Source organism: Wolffia australiana, chromosome 7, assembly GCF_029677425.1.
Source record: "Wolffia australiana isolate 7733 chromosome 7, ASM2967742v1".
Taxonomy (NCBI): Eukaryota; Viridiplantae; Streptophyta; class Magnoliopsida; order Alismatales; family Araceae; genus Wolffia; species Wolffia australiana.
In genome coordinates, this window is record NC_135841.1 from 2,337,662 (window position 1) to 2,364,356 (window position 26,695).

At 39.6% G+C, this 26,695-nt stretch overlaps 2 protein-coding genes across 4 annotated transcripts; one reads left to right on the forward strand and one right to left on the reverse strand.

The window, feature by feature from the left end:
• Positions 1-1,753: 1,753 nt before the first annotated feature.
• Positions 1,754-7,567, forward strand: LOC144705780 (putative magnesium transporter NIPA4). 2 transcript variants are annotated; one of them, XM_078578604.1, is made up of 9 exons: positions 1,754-2,164; positions 4,508-4,564; positions 4,724-4,814; positions 4,896-5,056; positions 5,143-5,270; positions 5,362-5,499; positions 6,094-6,186; positions 6,937-7,042; positions 7,176-7,567. In XM_078578604.1, the coding sequence occupies exons 1-9, from the start codon at positions 1,996-1,998 to the stop codon at positions 7,289-7,291; spliced, it is 1,059 nt and encodes a 352-aa protein (XP_078434730.1). In that variant the 5' UTR covers positions 1,754-1,995; the 3' UTR covers positions 7,292-7,567. The 2 variants fall into 2 exon arrangements, with proteins under 2 accessions (XP_078434730.1, XP_078434731.1); XM_078578605.1 differs by having other exon boundaries at positions 2,104-2,164; positions 4,492-4,564.
• Positions 7,568-8,734: 1,167 nt separating this feature from the next.
• On the reverse strand, positions 8,735-25,257 carry EFS (histone-lysine N-methyltransferase). Of its 2 annotated transcripts, XM_078578602.1 has the most exons (18): positions 25,119-25,257; positions 22,156-24,840; positions 21,914-22,070; positions 21,391-21,554; positions 21,155-21,234; positions 20,043-20,174; positions 19,846-19,962; positions 14,593-14,685; positions 13,674-13,751; positions 13,534-13,590; positions 12,885-13,419; positions 12,754-12,809; positions 11,580-11,659; positions 11,421-11,503; positions 11,254-11,333; positions 10,558-10,637; positions 9,593-9,638; positions 8,735-9,503 (listed from the first exon to the last, which is right to left on the reverse strand). In XM_078578602.1, exons 2-18 carry the CDS (start codon positions 24,752-24,754, stop codon positions 8,868-8,870), a joined length of 5,073 nt encoding a protein of 1,690 aa, XP_078434728.1. In that variant the 5' UTR covers positions 24,755-24,840; positions 25,119-25,257; the 3' UTR covers positions 8,735-8,867. The 2 variants fall into 2 exon arrangements, with proteins under 2 accessions (XP_078434728.1, XP_078434729.1); XM_078578603.1 differs by lacking the exons at positions 8,735-9,503; positions 9,593-9,638 and having other exon boundaries at positions 10,558-10,685.
• Positions 25,258-26,695: the final 1,438 nt, after the last annotated feature.

Sequence of the window (26,695 nt, forward strand, 5' to 3'; positions counted from 1 at the left end):
GATCTTTCATAAAATATTTTCAGGCTAATCATAGATTATACAAAGATCTGAATTCATAGAACATTTAAACTAGTTTAATTATTTTTTCCTGGACAGTTGGACACATTATTGGCACCAACAGTTATAATTCACCTTTGTACTGTCTTGCCAACAATCTATCAACTTTGATGACTATATATATATATATATATATATATATATATATATATATATATATATATATATATATATGTTTGTGCATGTATCTACCCATTTGTTCATCATTCTATCTGCCTATCGATCTATCTGGTTATCTATCAATCTTTTTGTATCTTTATCTATTATTTATTTGGTTATACATCTATCCATCCATCCATATATCTATCTTCCTACATATCTAGTTATCTAGATCTGTTTGTTGTTTGTCTATCTGTCTATTAATTTCTGTTTGCATGTCTATATTTATGTTTATTTATGTTCTTCTATATATTTTTGTTATTTGTATAATACATTTATTGGTTCTTTAGCAAAATCATTTTCTCAAATACATGACTTTTTTCATCAATGAAAAAATCAGTTTTTTAGTACCCTTTTTCTTATTTATAAATTATAGTTGGGTGAGTAGTAGATCATGAATCAAATACTACTAGAACATTATGATTTAAATATAGAACATAGTGCTCCCCCTCTCCCATCTATTTATTTTGGCTTCCCTGTGTTGCCTTCCCTCATGGTTTGACTCCACCACTATTTCCACAGCCCAATCAATCTTACTGTTTAAATAAATAATAAATACAACTCATTATTCGAATTACCTTTCGCCGAGGATAATGAAAATTTTCCTCACTTGGGGAAACTTTTTGCTTTGAACAGCCTAACTTTCCTAATTTTATAGCTTTTCAAGTCAAGGCATTTGTTAAAACTATGGGTTCGAAAATGACAGGATTAATTGGAAGGAGGTTTTCTTTACCTGAAACAAAGGCACTTGAAATATTTCAATAAGGTTCGTCTTCATTTGAATTTACTTTCTCTCTCTCTGTCTAGCCATATATAGTGTTGAAATATTTTTCAGCAATCTTATTCCTAATCCTTACTACCCAAATGCCCAATATCAACATATTTCGTTCTGGTCATCTCTTCCTATATTTTTTTCTAACTCTCACCTGCTTCTCTCTCTACCAATGATGAGTGATGTGATGGGTAGCTGTAGCATTTTAAAAAATGCCAAACTCATCAAGGCACTTCAGTAGATGAGTAATGAGTCTCTCTCTTCCCATCTCTTGAAAGTCATAGTCTAATCTTCATCACGTACCTTATCTTGATTAAATATAATCTTCGTTACTCGATTGGAAATGTCACATAGAATATATACATACCTCATACAAGGAATATTAATTTGTCTACATCTATTAATGTGGGCCTATTTAATTTAAGTCATTAAGTTATCCACTAACTAGTTGGTTGGACGCGTTTATTTTTCCAAATATCTTCGATTTCATTCTCTGATTACTCAAACTTATGTAAACTAGCAGAATTTAAAAGAAAAAAGGCTATTGCTATAAAAAAAATCATTTATTAAACTAATAGTTTACTTATTTATTTATCTGGTTACTCAGAGCTTTATGAAAAAACTTTATCTGAGAGAGGAAATATCCCGGTTGTATTTTTAACTGTGAAAGTGAATTTAATTAAATGTAGTAATTTATTTTTATCTATCTCTCTTCTCTTCTGTCACTCTCCCGAGTCTATTGTGTATATGACTTTGAGTATTTATATCTCTCTCTCCAAAATTCTAGTCTTTGGGGCAGCGATCTTGATAGAAAAAATCGTCTCTATCCGCAATTCTTGAGCCAGATCTGGAGCAGAATTGGAGCGGCGTTGGATCTGCGCTGCAATTCCAGCTTTAATTTTGTGGCGGATGTAGTTCTTGAAGATGAATGTCGTCGGATGATGGAATTTGCGAGTTGAAATTCGCGAATTTATGATATTAACTGTAGGCGAATTGGAATTGGCGAGATGGAGGCGAAGTCGGCGGATAGTGGCGAGGGATGGACCTATCGAGGAATGTCCTCTGACAATATCAAGGGATTGGTCTTGGCTTTGTCGTCCAGCTTCTTCATCGGGGCCAGTTTCATCGTGAAGAAGAAGGGATTGAAGAAGGCCGGTGCATCGGGTGTAAGGGCAGGTACGTCTCTATAATTCGACGTGTTAATTTTTCTAGAATTGGAGGACACTTTTGGATCTGGTGAAATTTTGAATCGGAGATCCTTTTATCAGTGTTCCATGATTGGATTTGCGCTTGTTTATGTCTCCCAATTCTCTGGTCTGCTTCCTCCGACCTCGACAATGATGAGAGGATCCCTTGTAAGAAAGGCGTCGAGTAATTCAAAAATTCAGAATGAAAATACTCTAAATTGAGGGAAGATCTGAAAGGCTATGCTGTTGTTTCGCTGATCCGATTTTCCTGTGTATCTTCATGTAAAATACTAGATGTCCTTTTTGATAACTATGGAGTCAATCGTAATGACAATCTCTGGTTTTTCCAAAGCGGTATGGACTCTTGAAATGTCATGAAGTACCTTGTATGTACCTTCCTCCTCGATCCACAAAAAACAAGCTTGGGTTTCCTCATGTTTGTGGTGATATTGTACTTTACATTAAATTGATCTGGATTTTCAACATAGGAATCATGGGAATCATTGCCTCCCTGTTATCCTTTCACTTGCTTTTTCAGAAACCTCTGTAGACTGATTGCGAGTTGGTTATTTTATTTCTTTAAGATTGGCGCTGTTACCTCTGAATATCCTTCGGCTTTGTTCAAATTTCCCTCACAATGCTTCCCCCAAGAATTTCCTTTCATGAGCTCTGTTCAAAATTCCTCTTTTTTTTGAATTTTTTCATTTGCTTTGCTATTCCTCTTGTTCTTACAAGTTGATTCAATCATACTTTCAATTTCAAATGACTTTTGTTAGCCGAGTTTAGGATCTATGTTTCTATTCTGTGTTTAACCACCGAAAATTTTCTGCTGGGATATTCTGTATCCTATCAGAATGGTCCATTCATCTCCAACTCCAAACCCCATGTCATAGTCCGTTTGGATTTATCGTTACAAGAAAAATTTGTCATTTTTCATTGTGCCCGTCGCTGTAGGCTGCTAAGAGGACAATGACTATGACAAATTTATTATTTTCATCATCGCAGTCGTAGTTGTGGACAAGTGACAATGACGATGGCGACTTTGTCATCATCTCCATCATCCTGGTGTGGATGAATGATAAATATGATGACGACTCATAATTGCTCTCTTATCATAGTCATTGAGGAAGGTGAACCCCATAATACATCGCTTCCACGAGACATCCTGATACACCGTTATTAGTGTTACATGGTCGATGTACAATCATGGTAGTATTGTCTCTACTCATTCTTATTTAATATTCTAGGGTTTTGTCGTGGTAGGATCCTTGATGCTAACCTGAGAAACTAGATTGGATGGAAGAGATATGGCTGGTGGAAAAATGGCATGGTTTAAATGACATATAGATTCAAGAGGAATAGTCTTTGATTAGAACCAGGGTGTCCTTATCGCGAAAAGATGGGGGTTGAGGAGAACTGATGGTAGGATCATCACCAAGAACTCATAGAGAGAGGGTAAATGCCGGAAAGATCATTGACAGAGGGAGGTAAGCGGCGGGAAGAGCGTCGACGGAGAAGGAGAATTGGGAAGCAATAAATTCCATATATTTCTTCTCTGCCTTCCTAAAGAGGGCAGCCCTAATTATAGAGACATACATGTAGTGTGGAAATAATGAAAGTAACCCTAGCAGGTAAAATGACAAGAATTCCCGGCAAATAATGGGGATCATATCAGTCTTCAGAGTAGTCTAGTCCACAAGGCTCTGCAGGATCCATAAATCTCCTCGGTAGGAACTTCTATACTTCGTACTCTCTTCCTGGTTACCCCTCTCCATGTTGGAAATAGAATTCCTAACCTTCTTTTCTCCCTACTCTCAGAACCCTATTGTCCCTGCACCTGAGCATTCTGATACAAGCGTCTACCCTCTTGGGTCACTCGGGACATTTAGTCTTTTCCCATGCATATGTTTTCGTTTAAATTAGATAGCCCTCTGTTTAGGATTGTGGGTAAGATGAAATATAGAAGTTGTGTTAGTGTCCCCAATTTCCTTTTTCCCTGGCAAAGTCCATCCTTCCACCGCTATCTTTCTTTTTGCAGCATCCATGTTGTGAGATCTCTTCCTCTCCCTCTATCTCTTTCCATTAGGTTTAGGGTTTTTTTTATCTCGCATAGATCAAATTTCCCTATTTATTTTAACTTCTCTATTTTTTCTGAGAAATAGAAAAAAAGTTATTCTGATCGCTTGTTTGTTGAGGAACCTTAATATCCCTCTTGGAAAAGGTATTAGGGTACCTAAATTGTGGTTTATCGTCAATCTATTCTCGCGAGACTCTTTTGTAATCTTAGTAAACCTTTTTCTTCTATTTCATCATCAGATCATTTTTCCAACAGGATATGGTGGGTACTCTTATTTATATGAGCCTCTCTGGTGGGCAGGAATGATTACGAGTGAGTTTGTTCTATCTTAAACTTTTTTTTTGAAGAACTTACCTTTTAGATATAATGGAATTTCTCTTTCTGGTAACTTTTCCTCAATCTTGTCTTTTCAGTGGACTTTTTTCATAGGCTTTGGGATGTTTCGTACTTATGTGTTATCAATTTTCTCAGTGATAGTTGGGGAAATCGCTAACTTTGCTGCCTATGCTTTCGCGCCTGCAATCCTTGTTACTCCTCTTGGTGCGCTTAGCATAATAATCAGGCATGAAAATCAGTTATATATATCATATTAAGCTTTAGTCTCAGTGAATATACATTAAAAACTATTTACTTCATAGGACAGCGCTGCACTTGCTCATGTTATTTTGCATGAGAGGCTGCACATCTTTGGGATGCTCGGCTGTGCCTTGTGCGTTGTGGGCTCCACCACGATTGTCCTTCATGCACCTCAGGAACGTCAAATTGAGTCGGTCAGCGAAGTATGGGCTCTAGCCCTAGAACCAGGTTTGACTTAAAGACATTTATTTGACTATTCCTACCGTCTGTTTAAACTTATAATGATAGCTTCAATTTCCATCTTCTCTTTGCAGCTTTCCTCTTGTACACAGCCATCGTCATCATTGTTGTTTTAATAATTATATTCAAGTATATTCCACATTACGGGGAGACACATTTAATGGCATATATTGGCGTTTGTTCTCTAGTTGGTTCTCTATCAGTAAGCCCATGCATCTTCTCTATTATTAATCTTGTGTTGATAAACTCATTCTGTTGTCTTGATTTTTTATGTTTGGTTTATTTTTTGGCAGGTTATGGGCGTGAAGGCGTTGGGGATTGCCCTAAAGTTGACTTTTTCGGGGATGAATCAGTTGACTTACCCACAAACTTGGGTCTTTGCCATTGTTGTGGGCATTTGTGTGGTGACCCAGATGAATTATTTGAACAAGGTGGGAGAAAAGATCTTTGTTTTTCTTTACCAGCTTCAATGTTTTCTCTTCGTCAGCTGTTGTCACTGTTCAGAAATTATTCATCGAATTTGTTTATTTATATATTTTAAATTGTAAACATACCACTCTAAGACCCCCAAAAAAGGAATCTTCTCAATTGATTTGTTATGAGGTCTCTCTCTCTCTCTCTCTCTCTCTCTCTCTCTCTCTCTCTCTCTCTCCGGGCCTCATCGACATTCCATCTGCTGCATCGACCTTTATGCTTCGTCACAACTCAGTCACTAGCAATCCAAATCGAGGCAATGTATCTGCTGCTCACTGGATTTACATTTAACTTTTTTTTTTTTTTGAAATTATTTACATTAACTTTTCCTTCAGGGCTCCTGAAAAATGAAGAAAATATTATCCCTACGTTCAGATTTTGACTAGATCTCCCATCGACATATCTCAATGTTTCTCTCGTTTATTTTTCTATTTCTAACTTTTTCTTTTGTAATAATTCCATTTAACTCATCTACTTTGCCTTTTTTGTTTTTTTTCATTTTTTCTTTTCTTTTCTAATTGGTATTTTCACATATCTGTGTCAATCCGCAGGCCCTTGACACATTCAACACGGCTGTGGTTTCCCCCATCTACTTCGTGATGTTCACATCCCTGACCATTCTGGCCAGTGTAATAATGTTCAAGGTTAGCCAAAACTATTTCTCTTATATCAGACCTGCCCATTGAGGTCAATTTTTACAAACACTATCATAAAAAACATCCTTTCATGTCCCTTTTTCTCCACAGCCTCTAATCATTTTGTTTGTGTTCTCTCCGTCAATTTAGCCTCCTTCTTTCATTACACTCTTCACGCTTCTCAGAAATTGGTATCTGTGACGATCCCCGTCCCCTATCAGGGGTATTTTAGAGATTTTTGCATTTATTTTAGTTCCCTTCAAATACTTTTGGGTAATGTTCGTGGGAGGATGAGTCACCTGTCCGGATCTCGGAATAGACACGGAACAAAATCCCTTAAAGGCTCCTGTTCTGTTCCATTCCATTTCGTTCCATCATCAAACGCTGCTCAATTTCATTAATTTTACGCGTCCCCTGTCTAGTCCGTCATCCGTTCCGCTCACCTCCTCGGACGGGAACAGAACATAACGCGACAACAAGCCCTGCAACAGACGACTGAATGAAAACCTGTTCTTTCCTGATCTGTCCATCCCGTTCATCTACTAGCCCTGTCAGCCCTTAAACTATTTCAGTCATATATGTGTTCTGATTGTACATATTTTCTATTGTTAATGGTATCAGGTTGACCACCAATTAAGGGTGGTCTTCCTTATTTTCTTCAAAAAAAAAAAGTCTTTATCTCGTCTATAAGTAACACTAGGCTTGCTGTTTTCGGTTTTTGGATCAAGAATTTGATACTCACTCGCATTCGTCGCCCAGGATTGGGACCGACAGAGTCCAACCCAGATCGTCACGGAGATGTGCGGGTTCGTGACCATCCTCTCCGGCACATTTCTCCTACATAAAACAAAGGACATGGTCGACGGTATCGTCATCCTCTATCACCTTTTTTTCTCCAAAAAAAAAAGAAAAAAAATCCTCCATTTATCCATTTAAATAAATTCTTTGGACCCATCATCATAAAACATAGGATTAATTGAAAGAGTTGAAATTTTCAGGAGGGTCCCCTCCCATGCATGCTCGAAAACACGTAGATGACGACAATGACGATGACGGCTTCTCATTAGAGGGCATCCCCCTCAGATGCCAGGAATCAACAATGGGGACCCTTTGAATTTTATCAACATATTGAAGCAGAAACACACGTCTCCATTCATTATTATGGGGGGCAATATTATCTAATCAGGGCCCTCTAGAGAGAGAAAGAAGCCCCAGCCGGGTTTAAGTGAGATCAAAAATATTTGACTGTTTGTTTCACATTGGAAACTGGAAGAGCGAGCTGGATGGTTCTTGGGGCCCCTGCATAATGTTCATAGGAGTATCCTGCTTGTACCTGTATTTTGTAATTTTTTTTTCTCTTATTTTTTTATGAATTCCACTCGATTGGTTATTGTTTTTGCCGAAAGAGGGGTGATGTCTTCCGGACCGGCACAGTCGGATTCTGTATTCGAGGTATCTTTCTTTCTTTTTTTTATTTTTTATTTTTTTTGTCAGAAGGATGGTGAAATCTTGGCTTGGTTCCACCTAAGAGACCTTCCATGAGGAGAAGTCATTCCCTAGAACTCGAGGGTAGCTCTCTCTCTCTCTCTCTCTCTCTCTCTCTCTCTCTCTCTCTTTTTCTTTCTTTCACTCGCCCTCTCTCTCTTTTCTTTCTCTCGCGCTCTCTCTCTCTTTCTCTCTCTTTTTTTCTTTCTTTCACTTGCCTTCTCTCTCTCTTTCTCTCTCTTTTTTCTTTCTCTCGCCCTCTCTCTCTTTTTCCCTTTGCCTCTCGGCTTCTCTCTCTTTCTCTCCTTTTTTCTTTCTTTCACTCGCCCTCTCTCTCTTTCTCTCTCTTTTCTTTCTCTCGCTTACTCTCTCTCTTTTTCCCTTTGTTTCTCGGCTTCTCTCTCTTTCTCTCTCCTTTTCTCTTTACATCTTTCGTTCTCTCTCTTTCTCTCTCTTTTTTCTCTTTCTGTCTCTCTCCCTCTTTCCCTCCCTCTCTCTGCAACTCTCTCTTTCTCTCTCTTTTTCTCTTTCTGTCTCTCTCCCTCTTTCCCTCCCTCTCTCTGCCTCTCCCTCTCTCTCTCTCTCTCTCTCTCTCTCTCTTTTTCTCTTTCTGTCTCTCTCCCTCTTTCCCTCCCTCTCTCTGCAACTCTCTCTCTCTCTTCCTCTCTCTTTTTCTCTTTCTGTCTCTCTCCCTCTTCTCTCTCTCTGCAACTCTCTTTCTCCTTTCTCTCTCTCTCCCTCCCTCCTTCCCTGCAACTCTCTCTTTTTCTCTTTCTGTCTCTCTCCTCTTTCCCTCCCTCTCTCTCTCTCTCTTCCTCTCTCTTTTTCTCTTTCTGTCTCTCTCCCTCTTCCCCCCTCTCTCTCTTTCTCCTTTCTCTCTCTCTCCCTCCCTCCTTCCCTGCAACTCTCTTTCTCTTTCTCCTTTCTCTCTCTCTGCGACTCTCTTTCTCCTTTCTCTCTCTCTGCATCTCTCTCTCTCATGCTTCCCCCCCCATCTCTCTGCATCTCTCTATCTCTCTCATCCCCCCCCCCCCCTCTCTCTCTCTGCACCTCTCTCTCAGACTGAAAAAAATACGCATGAAGGGGGCATACATTTGCAGCCCCACAAATAATAATCAGTGTTCCCAGCACCAATTGGAACGAACCAATAACACAACAACTCGCGCCCCTCGATCCGCAGATCAACGGTCACGATCAAAGCCGCTCTATCCTGCCTTCTGTTGATTTCTCCGTGATTCTCCACTAACACTGACCAATTGGGTTTCACCACGTGGCACCGACTCTCCCGGAGACGACGGCACAAGCTCCCGACGCGGCATAGGTGGCAGAGGTGGGAACGGGTGGAACGGCATCCCCGGCCCCACCTGCCACATCAACACCCGTTGACTCGAGTCAACTGCCGTCCCGAGCTGCTCAGCCAGGGCCAGCGGAATCCCATACGACACTGTCAGGTGGGGCCGGAACCGGTCCTGAAGATCACCCGCCGCCGCTGACCGTCGGATTGCACTGAGATCGGTCTGGATCAACGACTGCAGTGGCCCAAACCCTGGTGGTGCCTCCTCGACCATTGACTCAGGCTCCAACATGGATGGGTTGACTTTGGTTGACTCGGACGGGCCCACTTCGTCCCAACGGCTCTTTCGCTTCCGAGGCCGGGGCAAGCTGGGGGTAAGATCGTCATTTCTATCCCGCCGCTGCGTGGGGTCCGCACTGCCTCGCCTTGGAGTGAACCGGTCAAACCGGTCAGAATAGGACCGGCCCGAGTCTCGGTTGGACGTTTTTGCCCTCCGGCTCGGCCGAGGAAGCCACTTGTTCCGGAAATTCCTTGCCATATGATGAACCTGCCGAAGGACGGGCCTGGTTTTGTTAAATATTTTTTAAGGCGGGGGAATGCGCAAGAAGGGTATATCTCAAAGACGAAGAGAAGTGCCTGCGGATCATTGTGGTAGGTCAATTCGATGATGGATTCCTTGAAACTGCAAAAATTAAGTGGCAATTGAAAGATTATAAGAAATGGGCATCTGATCTATCACATGGTAATAATAAATGAGATGAAAGAAAATTGGAAAAGTTGCAAAAAAAAGTTTATGATTATGGTTGTTGGCATGCACATGTCTCAAATAAATTGATTAATCTTTGTAACTGAAATGGCCAGAAAATGGATGTAGAGATAAAATGGGGAAAGATATTGACAGAGAGGGAGAAGAAGAGAGAATTAATGAGAAAAATTATGCTAAAAGAAGACTATGGGTTTATGATAAAGTACTGATGAAATACAACATCCTGCTCAAAAATGAAAAACAGCCTCCGAGCAAGTATTAGGGGGTAAAAATAAAGAAAACACTGGGAAAATATAAACAGAAATAACATGGAAACTGGAGAAAATAACCAAGTTTTTCATGGGATATTCATCATAAACTTCCTACTGAATATTATTTTTCTTGCTGAAAAAACCTCGGAAAAAGTAATCTACAATACCTCTTCAATATTCATAAAAGAAAAAAAATAGGAAGAGTAGTCCTAGAGAGAAGAACAAGGGACCACTGACCCCATCATTTCATTCGATTAAAAATGTAATTTTCTTCACAAACAGTAATGCAGTACCATAACTTCTGACAAAAAACGAAGAAACGTATTATTAATGCGTTTCTACATCCATACTGAAAAGAAGTCACTGAACTTAACCACTGGAGAACATCATTCAACACAGAGGAAGAGTCATAGCGAGAAAAACAGAAAGCGAAGATGATTAACAACATTACTTTCATTTAAATACGAAACAGAACTCCACAAAATGCCCGCAATTGGAATGCATTGATTTGTTTCTCTAGTTATGCAAGAATATGACAGAAAGAGTGAGGATCTGGATCTGATACCATCCAATCCCATAGTTACCTCTCTACTTCTGCATTTGATGGTAAACTTCTCATGTGATAAGGGGTAATTATCTGCTTAACGGCCAAAAACTCGAGCACCTGGGGGATGAAAAATATTCACATATAGCTCTCCCACATGTAACTACACTGAAAATTTAAAAAGTCCAAAAAAGTCACAATAAAATTCGAAATATGATGAACTGGTCTGACTTCAATATTTTCTATATGATCCTGAGTCAGATCAACAAGCAGAAGAAATCCCGAAAAAATGAGCTGGCCAAATCTGGAGATCTGGCAAACTAACACAGCAACTTAAGCATGCTCAACAGGAATTGAGACATAAGTAACCCTAGCTGTCATCTCTCTCTCTCTCTCTCTCTCTCTCTCTCTCTCTCTCTCTCTCTCTCTCTCTCTCTCTCTCTCTCTCTCTCTCTCTCTCTCTCTCTCTCTCTCTCGTAACTCCTCTCCTTGCTCTACAAACTCGAGAACGTTCTCTTGAGAGGAGCGACCCTTCCATCGGCGATCCTTCATCATCCACACCCATTCAAGTTCTTCTCACTCAATCTCTCTATCTAATGGACGTGAAAAAGTAGGGCAAACCTCACAATCGATAGATACACCCATCAGGGTTGTACCAGTTTTCTGTGAAACTAAGAAAATATTTTATGACATTGAAATTAGGCGAATTCTGCAAAAATTGTAAAAATCACATCACCTTAAGAAGCTTACGAATAACAGGAATTTTGTTAAAATTTCTCCTGTTTTGCTTCATGATGTTGTGCAACATCTGCAATCCTGATAAGCCAAAAGAACATTATATTACAACGTTCTTAATAAATTAAGCAATTTAAAAGTTGGGTTTGATAGCAGTAGAGACCATACCATTTTTGTTGACCACATCGACCAAGACGGTCCTTGATTTTGTCTTCAGGAGAGCGTCAAGAATCAATGAAAGATCCCTCGTGCTGAAAGATGACCAAAATAATAAGATAGAAAAAAATATTATAAGCTGACTGAAATCAGAGGGCTTATCGAAATTACCTTTGAGAGGCTTCGCTTTTCATGTCATCTCCTGATGTAGCGGAAAAGAACAAAAGCTTCAAGTAACCCTTCGTAGCATCCTGGTGATGGGAAAGAAAACCATAAGTGCCCAACAATTAACGGTTTACAAAATAAGTAAGATACGTCAATATCAAGTCAAATCAATAAAAGCTAGGCCAGATCAAAATTAGATCCATCTGATCAAAAAAGATAAACCCGGCCCTTACAATGAACAGGGTCCATATTATCGATGATGGCTGACCCCTAGTAAGAACATCTGAAAGACTTGGTTGTTTTTAAGCGTCATTCATATTTATAACTGGCGAAATAAATTAATTAAGCCATGACAATGGTAGGCATATAGGAGTACAATCCTGAGACCTCAAGTTATGCAGATCATCCATGTATAAAACTGGATAAATATATTATAATTCATAAAAATACAGGAATAAACAAATACAAGCCCTAGACTGGAAGCCGTCGAGACTTAAAACAAGACACCGGTTCCCAGACTCCATATCACGAGTATGTAACTCAAAATAAAAGTGTAAAATAAAACATCTGGAGCCCTGATGTTTAAAAGGTATCAGTAAAAAAAAGGATTCAAAAATTTAATAGAGCACCGAAACCCTAAACAGCGTAAATTATGCTATTTGAGATGTGGTAATAAATGAAATAAAAATCGCTCTGTGAGCTCCAGAGAGCGAAACATAGTCTTGTGATCTAGACTCCTAAACCATCTGATTCCTTAAAATCCAAACATCATAGCCCAAACATGATTGTTCACGATAAGTACTGTAAAAGAATAAATGTGTACGAACAAACAACCCATGTAGGATTCAGGATCCAGGAAGACGATGACCAATTGTCATACATCTGTCATTGTATCATCTCATCATTTGTCTTGTACAAAAATGGATGACGACGATGAGTTTGTCATGGTCTACCAATCCTAAACACAAGCCATGAAAAATTAAAATTCAACCTTCATTTCGCTGATTTCCGAACCCTAGACGTGCAATCCAAAACCCTAGAATTTATAATCTGCCATAAGTGACGGGAGCCTCCTAAATCCTAAACCCTAATCTGAAGCCTAAGAGCATGTTGTCATCAAAGCGAGAGCCCAAAAGCAAAATTTGAGGATTATAGGAAGAAATCAAAAAACATAAAATACCCTCTGTTTCTTGATGCCTCCACGAGAATCAAGCAGTTCATTGAGTTTTTCTTCCACTGCAAAGGGAAAATAATTTAAGACACTGAAAACGAGAAAAATGGAAAAATGACAGTGAACTACGACAACATTACCCCCTTCATGAACAGATTGGTATACTTCTTGTTGAGATTGCGACACTACTAATGTCGTTTTCTCTTTATGCGCCACATATTTCTTTGTCTTCAATCTTCCTTTTTTCACTCCAGAACTCACTCGAGATGATTTTAAATCAGCAGTTATTTTTGAGGACGAAGGTTTCTCAGAGTCTTTTGATACTGACGTCATGTCCTTCTCCGAAGATTGCTGGAGAGAAACTCTCAGAACGACATTATCGTTCACCAGTGAGGACAAGTCAACTGTAGGGTCAACATTATCTCCCGTCTGCACTTTCTCCTCAATTAAATGATCTGATTCAGAATTTGCCTCCTCCACTTCAATGTTGAGGTCTCCGTTTTCAGCTATCATCACAGGTTCTGGGTGTTCTTCGTCCGAGTCACTCTGAATGAGTACCTCGTTTGAGGGATCACCGCCGATGTAGCCACGACAATTGGTAGAGCTGCATAAGCACTTTTTGGCAGCCGCTCCAAAAACTCGGACATAGTTGTAATCAAATGTAACTTCTTCTCCCTAGAAAAGAACGGCATCGCCATCAAGATGAAATTGATGAATAGAACTAAACGGCACCATCAAGTTTAATTTCTGCAAAAATTAAGTTCATAGCCGGATTTATATGAAATGTACCTTTTTCAAGTCTCGCGTTGCAAAAAGCCCAACGCAAACTTCTCCATTTATCATCCACTGATTTAAATAACATTTCATCAGTAAATTCACTTGAAGAAGGCATTTGAAAAGGAATTTATGGGCCAGAATTAGATCAAGACCTTTTCTGTCCGACAGTTGGGATCACAGCTATGATTAATGAAACGCCCTAGGTTTCCTTTGGCACAAGCATCAATAACCTGAAATTTCACTTGAGGCAATAACTTCACTGAAGATAGAAAAACTACCCATAATTCTAGAACTCAAGAAATAATTTATTTAGACAAGTTAATTTTTTTTGAAGAAAATAGTCAACTTAAACTTTGGATCATTGACAGTTGGGTTAGGGTAAAAAAAAATCATGGGACTGTAAATCAGTGATCTTCATAAAAAATAAAGAATCAGATTACGCATGCAAGCCAGTCCAACTTCGATTAAACCTGAATTTAAATAATTTTAACGAAAATAGCATGCTCCCATTTATAATAGTTCTAGCTGTATCAGCGACAAAACAAGAACTTCTATCCACTGGCTTTGACCACAAATTAGAAACATTTTTCTAATACGATCCCCTTAGTATCTATGATTAATTTTGTAATTTCATCCTGTTAGGCAACCCTGCCTTAAAGAAGGCAGATGGGAAAGTATTCCCATCAAAATAGGCGACCCTTCCTTTAAGAGGGCAGATGGGGAAGTATAATCAAGTTGGTTTCTCTCTCTCGCCAACATGCGATGTTCATCCTGCCAGTAATCCTGATGAGAACTCAAGAGTTCTTACCAATTTCCCATCGACAGATGAATTGACCCAATTAGCACTTGGAAAAATGAGTAGAAGCGAGTATTGCACTACTCACGAACATATCCTTGAATGAACTTAAATTTATTAAGCTTTCTATCAAAATATTGTACCAAAGAATAAATTGCAATATGTTATAAAACAATATGGATAGATAAACCCCAAACATAGATGATTATATTGCAGGAGAATTCGTCAATAAGCAAAACACGACAGACTATATAAAAAAATTAATGAAGAGCGACCTCATTGCCGTTCAACGTCATGAAATAGAAATGCTTCTGACCCCTGAAGGCGTATTCTCTTTGACGGGCCTCATAACCAACCATATCGAGCACCTATTTTGAGAAAAGAAGTAGCAAAAGAAGATATTTTTAATCAAATAGAGTATTAGGCCAATAGATACGGTGAGCATGAAATATGCAAAGGCGACAAATGAAAAATAAAAGTTTAAAACTCAAGAGCATGATCAATCATTTGGAGAAGAGAATGATGATTTTTATGCCCTCCTAGAATTGTAAGCATGAGTCTGCTTGACACCTTTTTTGGAAAAAACCCTTTCCCTTAATATTTATTTCTATCCATAGAGATCTAATTTTAATCAACTCCAAGACACTTGTAAGTATACACAAACTCAATGTGTAAACCCATATTTATCGTGGGGAACCTTCTATGGAATCCACTTAGAGGTTTTTTCTTTTCCTTTACCCACATTTGTGTGGCACCTAAGGCGAGTTCAGACAAGCCAGGAGTAGGTACAGCTCTGCCAAAGAGAGACCAGCCAACAGCCAACAAGAATGAAGATATGATCTTGCACCGTTGTGAAGCAAGCACTCACTTGGATTGATTTGATTCCATTTGAAATGAGGATATGGAATATCACAAATTGATCGATCAAACAGAGATTCAGCAACTAAAAGAAAGATTGTTTCTTTTCCAATCCTTACTTTAGTTAAAGGGAATGAAAAGAAACAGAATCATATCGAGTCCCAATATGCCTTTCGGTTCTTCCTCACTATCTCCACTACTCAGGGAATGTGAGAAGCTGATAAATAATCATCTGCTTCCACTATCACTTATGTGAATTGGAAGAAAGTTTCAGCACCTACACTTAACGCATCACAAACCTGAAGTTACAGACTCAGTTTCTCAGCTCAAGCCATCATAACGATTTCAGGAACCTTATTGAACTGCTTTCTCAATTATTTGTCTACTGCCATCTCCTTGGCAGCTTTTGTAGGAATCGCTTCTTCTCACTAACTGATACGAGCATATCAAATTGTTGAGCATGAAAATTACAAGCCGATGTGGAAGGGCACATGCCATCACCCCACCAAAACGTTTACTTGGGAAGTACATGACGTTACCCTCCCCCCCCCCTCCTCCCCGATGCATCTGGGGAACATGAGCCGTTGCCTTGTTAGGGGGACCTCTCACATTATCAGAAACATCTAGAAGTCGGACCCTGCCACAACCGTGCTTGCCAAAGAAAGACATACCGTTTTTGTTTATTTCTGAATTTCCTCCTCGATTTGTTGCACTTTCTATTTTTTCTTCCCTCCAAAGGTTCTATGAGAACCTAGTCATGTTGTAGGTTTTGGTGATGATTTGAATAGAGGAAATCTTCAGTTATGTCTCAGTAGTTTCCACGCCCCCCCTTCCAACCAGTAGCCACTGTAGCCTTCAATTAGAGTGCACCTCGGCACATCCCCCTGTGTCATGTACACTGTTTACCTGCACGTCACCCGCACGCTGCAGGCAAACTGCTCTGTTCGCCGCTGCAGTTTGTGAACAAGCCATGGTCTGCCCATGTGGTGGCTACCGACAACCTTTCCTCATGTATGCGCTGCATGCAGGCCATGTACTGCTGCCATCTCATAACATGCCCACTGAGCATCAACCACTGACAGTTGCTTTTCTAGCCCAGCTTTGGTAGATAAAAAGAAAAATGGAGGATACAGAATCTGCAATGATTATCGAGCGTTGAATCGTATCACAGTGCCAAATCGTTATCCCATTCCCATAGTAGAGGAATTATTTGAAGAACTTTATGGAATGGCTGTGTTTTCAAAACTGGATTTAAAGTCCGGATACTACAAGATAAGGATGTATAGCAACGATATCTACAAGACAGCTTTCAAAACCCATCAAGGGCATTTCGAATTTAATGTGATGCCCTTTGGTCTGTCAAATGCTCCAGCAACATTCCAATCGTTGATGAACACCATATTCAAGCCATATTTGAAAAAAATTTGTGTTAGTATTCTTTGACGATATTATGATTTATACTCCAGACGACTGCCAGCATGAGCAACACTTGAAGTTGGTGTTCAAAATTCTCTCCAAGAATCATCGTTTCGTGAATCCACAAGAATGTCAGTTTGGGCACCAACACATCGAGTACTTGGGACACAGAATATCCTCCATAGGGGTGTCAACCGATCCATCCAAGATTGAAGCTGTTCAGAAGAGGAAAACTCCTACAAATATCAAACAATTAAGAGGATTTTAGGTTTGGCAGGTTACTATCGCAGGTTTGTCAAGAACTATGCATTAATTGCTCAACCATTGACAGCTTTACTGAAAAAGAATTCCTTCCAGTGGTCTGATGAAGCAGAAAAATCCATTAAAGCCCTCAAAAAGGCCTTATCAAATGCACTGGTATAATGGTTACCGAATATTTCATTACCCTTTACAGTCGAGACTGATGCATCTGACCAAGCTGTAGGCGCCGTACTCCAAGAGTCACAGCCCATTGCATACGCAGCAAACCACTACTCACACACGCTCAACAGAAATCGGCTTATGGAAGGGAGTTGATTGCAGTAGTATGGGCCGTACAAAAATGGAAACATTATTTGATGTTCCAGAAGTTTTATATACACACCGATCAATTTAGTTTGAAGTTTTTGTCCGGTCAGAAGGAAATTCCCTTGCATTACATAAATGGTTATCCAAATTGCCGGAGTTCAACTTTGAAATCAAGTATAAAACTGGAAAGAGAAATGTTGTGGCTGACGCTTTATCCAGGGCCCTAACTGAAATTGAGGAAGCACAATATTGATCATTAACCATGATCCGTTGGCTCGACAAGCCTACCATTGAACAAGAAATTGAGAGTGACTCCAAGCTGTCATCCATCAAAAGGGCAGTTTTGAAAGACCCTGCTTCACACCCCTCATACTCAGTTCGGCAAGGATTGCTTTGCTACAAATCAAGGATTATTATACCTCCAACATCATCACTTATTCCAATAATTTGACAGGAATTTCACTACTCAACTATCCAGGGACATGGTGGATTCCACTGCACTTTCAAAAGAATTAATCAACAATTTTTTTGGGCAGGGATGAGAAAATCTATTAACCCTATGTGAATAAGTGCCAGGTCTGCCAAAAACACAAGGCATCCACATTGGAACCCTCGGGTTTATTACAGCCACTACCTATTCCCAATCAAGTATGGGAAGACATCACGATGGATTTCGTAGGACTACCAACTTCAGATGGTTTTGACACCATTATGGTTACAGTGGACCGACTCACAAAATATGGCCATTACATTGCCATGAAACATCCATCGACTACCAAGACAGTAGCTGACATATTTTCGAAGGAAATAGTGCGACTACATGGGATTCCTAGTTCCATTGTATCGGATCGAGGAAGCATTTTCACCAGTCAATTCTGGAAGGAACTACATTGATTACAAGGTACTCAATTGAAGCTCAGTTTATCGTACCACCCTGAAACAGACAGTCAGACTGAAGTCACTAACAGGAGTCTGGAGTATTACCTAAGGTGTTTTACTTCTGAGAATCCAAGAAAACGGCACAGGTGGCTGCATTGGGCTGAGTACAACTATAACATTTCTCACCATTCAGGGATAAAGATGTCCCCATTTCAAGCCTTATATGGATGCCAACCACTGACATTACTTTGATATGGATCCCCTGCTACACCTTTTGACTCTCTGGACAAACTCTTAAGTGAACGAGATTCCACGTTACATTCACTCAAGTTGCACTTAAGTAAAGCTCAATCCCGAATGAAAGCACAAGCTGATAAACATCGACACGATGAACAATTTGAGGAAGGACAGATGGTATTATTAAAGATCAGACTCTATCGCATGAAGTCCCTGGCAAGACGACCTTTTGAAAAACTTTGTCCAAAGTACTTTAGACCCTATAAAATTCTTAAAAGAATTGGTCAGGTGGCATACAGACTTGAACTCCCAAGTGACGCAAATATCCACCCAGTATTTCATGCATCGTTACTCAAGTTCAGTGTTAGCAAAAGTCCAAGTTGGGAATGGCAGGTTTACCTGGAAGCGGTCCTGAAAACGAGATCCACTTCAGCGGGCCCAGAAGTGCTGATTCAATGGAAGAACATGACTGAAGCTGAAGACACCTGGGAGTCAGTATCCCAATTGCACAGGTCTTTACCTTCATTTCAATTTAAAGGCAAGTTTGCTGCCCAAGGATAGAGTATTGATACGTTCTTTTCAAGAACGTACAAGAGACGTGCCACCAAGAGGCAATGTTAAGTCAGGTCGCACATGCGACCCAACTATAAATAAGCCATGACGGGGCAAGCAAGGTAGTTATTCATATTTTGATTTGACAGCTTGAACTGCGGCTGGAGCGGAAAGCCGTCCGCAACCAGAAAGGGGAGAGAGGGAGCTAGGTTCCGATCTTCATTGTCATTTTCCACTCTTCTTATCTTCTCCATCTTCTCCTGAACTCTTGTACTCGTTCTCATCTTATCCTTGTGACAATTTGGAACTACGCATCTAGCACTGGTGATTGCGATTCAAGGAAACTTCTTGGGATATTACATTCAAGATACTTGATCGGTATCACCCAACAGCAGACATCCTCCCTTAAGTCATTAAGTCTTTTTTGTGATTCCTCTTTAGCACTCATAACGGCCCTCTGTTATGTGCTGGGTGAGTTGCCGGATCTCGAGTGTAAGGCTCGAGGACAGACAGTAGACAACTGTTTCAGACCGACGGAACAGGACTGAACGGCTTTCTATTCAGTCAACCATTACATTGCTGGTTGTTTTGTTCCGTTCCTGTCCGGGAGTTGGACGGAATTGATGATGAACAGGACGGCGTTATGATTAAAAATTAGACTCATTAGGCAGTGATTGATGTCTAAACAGAATGAACTCAGAAGGCATGGGAACCAGCAAGGGATTCTGAGCTCAGGACAGATGACCGATGGCGGATTGGATTCCATCCCATTCTATTCGGCATTTGTCCATGAGCTTTATTAAAATGTGTGACAAAGACAACAGTACCACTACGATACCCAAGATACATTCCACAACATTGTTATGTGTAACATCTAGATACTCTACCTACCCTGTAACATGTTTTACTTGTTTCCATATGTCAAGATTAGAAAGGCTTTATGTGAGCAAGAAGATAGTGTTTAATACATCAGCATACAAATAAAATTCCATATAAATACAAAACCATCAAAACATTACCTCCCCCACGTATTCAATTAGAAACTGCCCTTGTCTTGCGTCTTCCAACAACCTTAGCCCGAACCCTTTCTTTCCACAGCGAAAATACTTAAATTTTGCATATTCACGTTTCTGGAACTGCAACAGTTAATCACAAATATAATGAAGATGATTGTAACCCGCCAACAGTGTGAACTTTTGATACGATGAGGGCGGACCTGTTGATTTGAGCAAAGATTGCCACAAGGACAAGTTTCTGGTGTACACTCAATGTTAAGCATTCGGTTCAGGCATTCATCTCCACAACCCATGCTACCGTCTTGAGGAGGTTTACATTGGCAAACCATGACCTGACTCGTTCAGAGAGGAAACTCATTACGAATAGATAAAACCATTTTGAGGTAGAACCGTTCGGAAACATGTTCAATTAAGTTGAAGTAGGACAATATATATTCAAAAGAGGGGCAAACAATGGATAATTATTATTTTTCTAATGTGAGAGATAACATGATCCAAACATATCTTTAACGGATTAGCTCACATAAGCAACTAACACATTATAATGGCGCCTAAAACTAATCACTAGTGATTATTATTTTGCAGAGAGTGCCAGCTATCAAAAAAACCTTTTTATCTGATGAGTTATTCCTCTTTGATACCACCAGTTGGGATAAAATCACAATGATAGGCTCTTTGTTTTCTGTTAATGACAGCAGAAGACCAATTGCCCCTACATTTATGTTTTTAGTTTACTATTTTCTGTTTATCTGTAAATGTGGGCCCCATACATAAGAGGCCCACTAATTCACTAATCCGCTAGCACACTTATATGGGCCGGCCCATTTACTTGTAAGTCTCTGGGTTTTAAACCAGAGAAACCCAAGGAATGGGTTAATGAAGTTTCTTTTTTTTGTTTTCCTCTCTCGTTCTGACTGGCGGCTAGGTTAACAGCCGACCATGGAACAAGCTGACAGTTAACCATAAAGACTAAATAGAAACAGAAGGGCACAAATCTACTAATAAATGTAAAACTCAAGAAAGCATGCAGACCTGGAGAAGAAGCGAGAGGTCGAAAAAATATTGCATACGTGATTCTTGTAATTCAAAGAGTAATGAGAACGTAAATTTCCTGCCCATAATATCTATTTTCTTGCCTCATGGAAGTCACCATGAAACATGAGGTTCAGAAAGGCGTCATTATGTTCAAATTGACTATTCCAAGCTAGATCCCGAAACTATGTTAAAGAGAAGAAATTCTGCATTTAAGTCTGCCCAAAAGATCTTCCAGCAAAACAAATGATACTAAAACTAAAATACTAAAATCTCGAACCTCATCAATTGTCTGCAATTTACGAGCTCTGTGAAGAAATACGTTAGTTTTGATCTGAACCCACGCCGATTGTTGAAAAGCTGAAAATTTAAGAAAAGTTAAATATTACTTAGAAATACAGTCACAATTTTCTTTAGAAAAAATACATTCGGAAATTAAGTTCGCAAAAACTAAATAATACGTTAAATAAATGAACTTCAATTCTATTGTGTTTGCCATGATCAGAGTCAAGGTACCTGATGGCTTGAGATCAGATACCAAAGCAAACCGTTTCTCCTTGTAGACATCTTCCTCGCATGAATCATCTGATATTTCCAACTCAGCGTTGATCTCTGCATTTGACTTCGCCTGAGGCACAGAACAATCAGCAAATCCCTTGTCCTTATTGTCTTTACATGTCCTTCAACAGAAAAGAGGGAGCTGAATTTAGTCCAAAACCGAGGAGGTTAGGAATCTAAGAGTTTCTCTTTCCTTGTAGCAAATTCTCATTCAGACGACGTTAGGAATCTAATTGTCATTGTGAAATCAGATGCACATGGTCAAACAAAAACAAATGAAAAAGTAACCAATGCAAATAAACAGATTTGAACGAGTTAATTATTTCCAGAAAGAGGAGATCGAGTAAATTATAAGTTTCATGCACTGATAGACTATAAAATAACAATTAGTGGAAGCACTGAAGCACCACTGCACTGCACCACATTTTTTGGCTCATAGTAAACTCAAACATGCCAATGAAAGAAAACGCAAAGTCCTCACCATCTGCACCCTTTTTCATCAATGGCGTCAGCAAGTTCAACCGCAATAGACCGCCATTTATGACAATCATCACAACAGACCCATGCTGCTCGATCTCGTAAAGTTTGACTTTCTGAACCACGGTTTGATTCAGCTGCCAGTACCTCATTATTGCCACCTGGTCAAGGGTTTTAAACCAATAAAAGGTTGTTTAATAGCAATTGAATAAAAGAATTGACAATGGTAAAACATTAGAACCTCACCGCTTGCACCATCAGGGTTGCCTTCAGAAATCCTAATATTCAGTTCTGAATTAAGCTGAGAATTATTTTTTCTCTGTTCTTGATGGGCAACATGTGCCAGTGACTCGACTGTTATGGCCGACAGAACATGAGGAATTTTTTTATTGGATCTTCTCTTGCCAGCGGACTTTTTCGAACCACTTTTCTTTCCAATTGCACCTTTCTGAGTTCTGGCATCTGCAAAGTCTACTTTTAAACTCTGCTGCTGACTAGAAGAACAGGAGGGAAGGTTCTGTAGCATATTGCAACCTTTATTTACAATGGTTGGGTCTACTGCAGAAAACGATGAATTTTCAGGGGAAAATCTGACTTTGCACAACAGATGAGGCTTTTCAACCGCAGTGGACCCATCGTCTTTGATTCTTTGGCAATTACGTGTTTTCTTTGCAGCAGGTCTACCTTTCTTCTTTAGCCCTAAACTCTTCCTAGATGGCTTCTTGTTTTTTCTAAGGTCAGATGGCATTGTAGATGTTCCTTCAGAGGAATAACCAGAGAGACTGCATCCATTTTCCCCAGTTTTGGCATTGGCAACTCTCTTATCTCTTTTACTTTCGGTTTGCAGTTGCACACATCGAGGAGACACTGAAGTCGCTGCATCTGCATGAAAGTTCTCTTGTGCCGGAGACCTTGATTCACAAATATGGTAGCCAAAAGTGCCATCTTTCGATTTGATGTCATTGAGCACCACGCACTCACCTTTTGCATTTCCATCATCAACAGTGGGATGAACAACGCCTGAGTCAGGAGATCTATTTCCAGCATCTAAGAGCAATCTCTCAGAAAAAGATTCGACTGATTCTCCCTTTGCTCCTTGAAATCGAGTTCCAAGGCAATCACTTGCGATGTTCTCTCCAGAATTCTCTTGAGTGAGGCTGCTCTCCAGCTCCGGAACTTTGGTTTCATCTCCCTGCTCATTGGCCTCAAGCTTGCTTACTGTTTGACATGTTGACCTTTGATTTACAGGACTACACTGATCAGGAGCAAGAAAATTCTGAAAAAAAGTTTCAGGTTTTACTGAAATAGCTTCATTAACTGCAGGAGCAAGGGACTTCCCTCCTTTCTTCTTCTGACACATACCCCTCTTCAATTCCTTACGCTTTAGTTGGCAAGGCTTTTCAGAAACTTTAAATAGATCAAAGATATTTGGCAGAGCCCCCCAGACAGAAAGTCGTGCTTTTTTCAGGGAACGGCATCTTTTCTTGGTGACAACCCTTGACGAGATCCTTAACACTTCCATGAGCGACACACGGATTTTGGGTGCACTGTTGGATTTTTTCTTTAACTTCCTTGGCTTTGGTGCTTTCCCAATTAGCGTGGTAAGCTGGGTATTTCTAGATGATGCAGTACGGGCAGGATTTCTTCGTCTTTCCGTAAAAGGAAGGGGATCAAAATTGACACAGATATTAGATGAAGGAAGGGACGATGATTCTTCTGAAACTTTCTTCAAAGCCATGTCGCCAAGACCTAGACCTTCACAAGAAATATCCTCAATTGGTAATGCTTGTGGCACCTCTTTATTAGACTCTTCCAGCAATCCGTCAGTTTCTTTATCCAGAGCACTGAAAATTTGAAGGTTCTTTTCGTCTTCATTTGAGATCACAGTTTCCACATCAAGACCTTCATCAGAAACATCCTCAATTGGTAATGCTTGTGGCACCTCTTTATTAGACTCTTCCAGCAATCCGTCAGTTTCTTTATCCAGAGCACTGAAAATTTGAAGGTTCTTTTCGTCTTCATTTGAGATCACAGTTTCCACATCAAGACCTTCATCAGAAACATCCTCGACTGGTAATGCTTGCGGCACCTCTTTATTAAAGTCTTCCAGCTTAACGTCAGTTTCTCTATCCACAGAACTGAAAATTTGAGGGTTCTCTTCGTCATCATTTGAGATCGCAGTTTCCACATCTAGACCTTCATCAGAAACATCCTCAACTGGCAATGCTTGTGGCACCTCTTTATTAAAATCTTCCAGCATAACGTCAGTTTCTCTATCCACAGAATTGAAAATCTGAGGCTTCTTTTCGTTATCATTTAAGAACACAGTTCCCGCCCCTTCTCTAGTCAATTCATCGACTTTAAGAAGGATTTGAACTGGTTCCTCTGAAGTATTGTAAGCTACATCATTCCCTTCAGTTCCACAGCTGACTAGAACATCATCCTTGCCGTTCGGACACAGTTGAACAACTGCAATCTCTTTTGATGACTCAGTACAGACTTCAGTTGAAGACTGAGATGATGCTTCATTTGAAGAATTCCCTGGTCTGCTAAGGCCATTTATCCCAGCGGAAAATGTCTTTCTAGCGTATATTTCAACGCAATTCTTGACATCATTTAGAGCAGCGTGGTTTTCTATTGGAGGGCATGATTTTAGGGCTGCATTTGTTGACAAGGTATGTACTCCCATTGAATGTTCTTCGCTGGCATTCATCACATTAGAGTCGCAGTCAACACCGCTTCCAACAGTGCAAATCTGGAGACCTGCTTCTCTAACTGAAAACTCGGAGTTTGTTGCATCCGGCAAGGCAACTACCCGATACTGATCCAACCCCCCGTCCCACATTACCAGCACATCAAACAAATTCGCCGGGAGGAGAGTCAAAGAGCGATCAGGAACGAGAATCGCGCCATTGTCTAGGAATTAACGCCCTGCATCACATCAAAAAATTTATCCTCCAAACATTAAAATCATAGATCTACTTAAAAATCATAATTAACTAAAAAATACGACGAGTGTGCAGAAGAACCCTAGAACAAATATCGCCATCGACATGCATAGCCGCAAAACAGTCCAAATCGACGAGGAATGAGATTAAAAATAATTTCACATGTAAGGAGATCTAGAGCACGGGAAATTCCACAAATGCGTACACAATATCGTTCCCGGCGGATTAAAAAAGGGAAAATGCGATAGAATGGATAATTACCCCCACGAAAACAGCGCAAAAAACCCCTCTCTTGAATCCGCTCTAGAAATTCTACTTTTCGTACTACTTCTTCGTCTTCTCTTCTACTTCCCCGTCGAGAAGCGAAAATTCTTCCTCCCCGCGTCAGAAACACTGTTACGACTAGCGACGTCGTTTGGGAAGTATTGCTCGAATATAAATATTTAAATTATTTATTCACACACCCTGACTTTTCCAAATATACCATTCTAAGCCAGCATTCTATTAAAATTGTATTCGCAGAAAAATTTCCGTGCCGGGACGGCCCTCCTCTTCGTCATCGTCCCGTCCCGTCCCGTCTTTAATCGTCCTGGATGAGAAGATTGGAAAGTTTTTCTTTAGAGTTTGTCAGTCCATCTTCTGGACTTTTATGTAATTTGTATAAATATTTTGTCCAGGGGTTTTATTTTTACCCTTGGCTTTATCTGGGTAATCGCGTTGTCTGTTTCTTTCGTCATCAACGATGCTGTATCCGTGTTGAGATCTATATTGTTGGGCCTATCAAAAGCTTTTGGGGCCCATTAAGCTCCAAATTATTTATATTTTTGGACCCAGTCAAACAAGAAAGGACATTTTTCTCATAAAGTGTGAAAGAGGACACTTTTTGTTTGGTATTAGACAATCATGTCCCTTTCAATATTTTTGGACCTCAAAAATCATAGTTTTTTATTCATTCTAGGAAAGAGATTTGGGCTGCAGGAAGCCCAAAAGGTTGTTCAACTTAGATTATTAGGGAATAATAAATTCAAGATGTACCTTTTCAAGACAAAAGAGAATAGAATTCATATGTATTACAAAAGAGAATGAATTTTAAATTTAATAATAAAGAGAATAGAATTCATATGTATTGCCGGAGTATTATTTACAATCTAATAGATACCATAAGTCTATGCAGGAATGAAAACCTAAGCGCTTTAGGTCCATAGACTCTTTGAACCTGACTTAAAATTTGAATTTTATTGAGGGTTGTAATAGGAGTCAACCTCTCACTGTAGAGCCTTCCCAAAGACAGCAAAACACAATAGAAAAACTCTCAAATGGCCACAGGTAAATTTTTTATAAAATTTTGGGAAAATCCGCACACATAAACTGAAGATCATGTGTTATTTGGTCTATCAGATCAATACACCAGGGTCAATAATTTTGTAAGAGCCTACTTATACTACTTTTCCATCATGAAGCCCATGATGTTCAAAAATACAACATTGATGAAACCTAAAATGAGGCATGAAATTAAACATATTTGAAGGTCATTTTAGCATCATTTTATTAATGTTACCTCCATCTTTATATGAATTTTCATCCCATGTATTAAATATAGCATTTGGTTAAATAATACACTTTAATGTAATTTTTGAATAATTTACAAGTCCATTAAATTTATAAATTTTAATGAGTTAAATTATCTCTAGTGGTTATTCTACATTTTCCAGGATAAATAAAAAAAATAAAAAGAGAAAGGGGTTTTTTAGTTGTGAGTAGCCAAGCGCCAAGCGCCCACGGTAGAGCACTCAAGCCACCAATAGGTTGGCGAGTGCAGGAGCGCTCAAGCCCGCCTG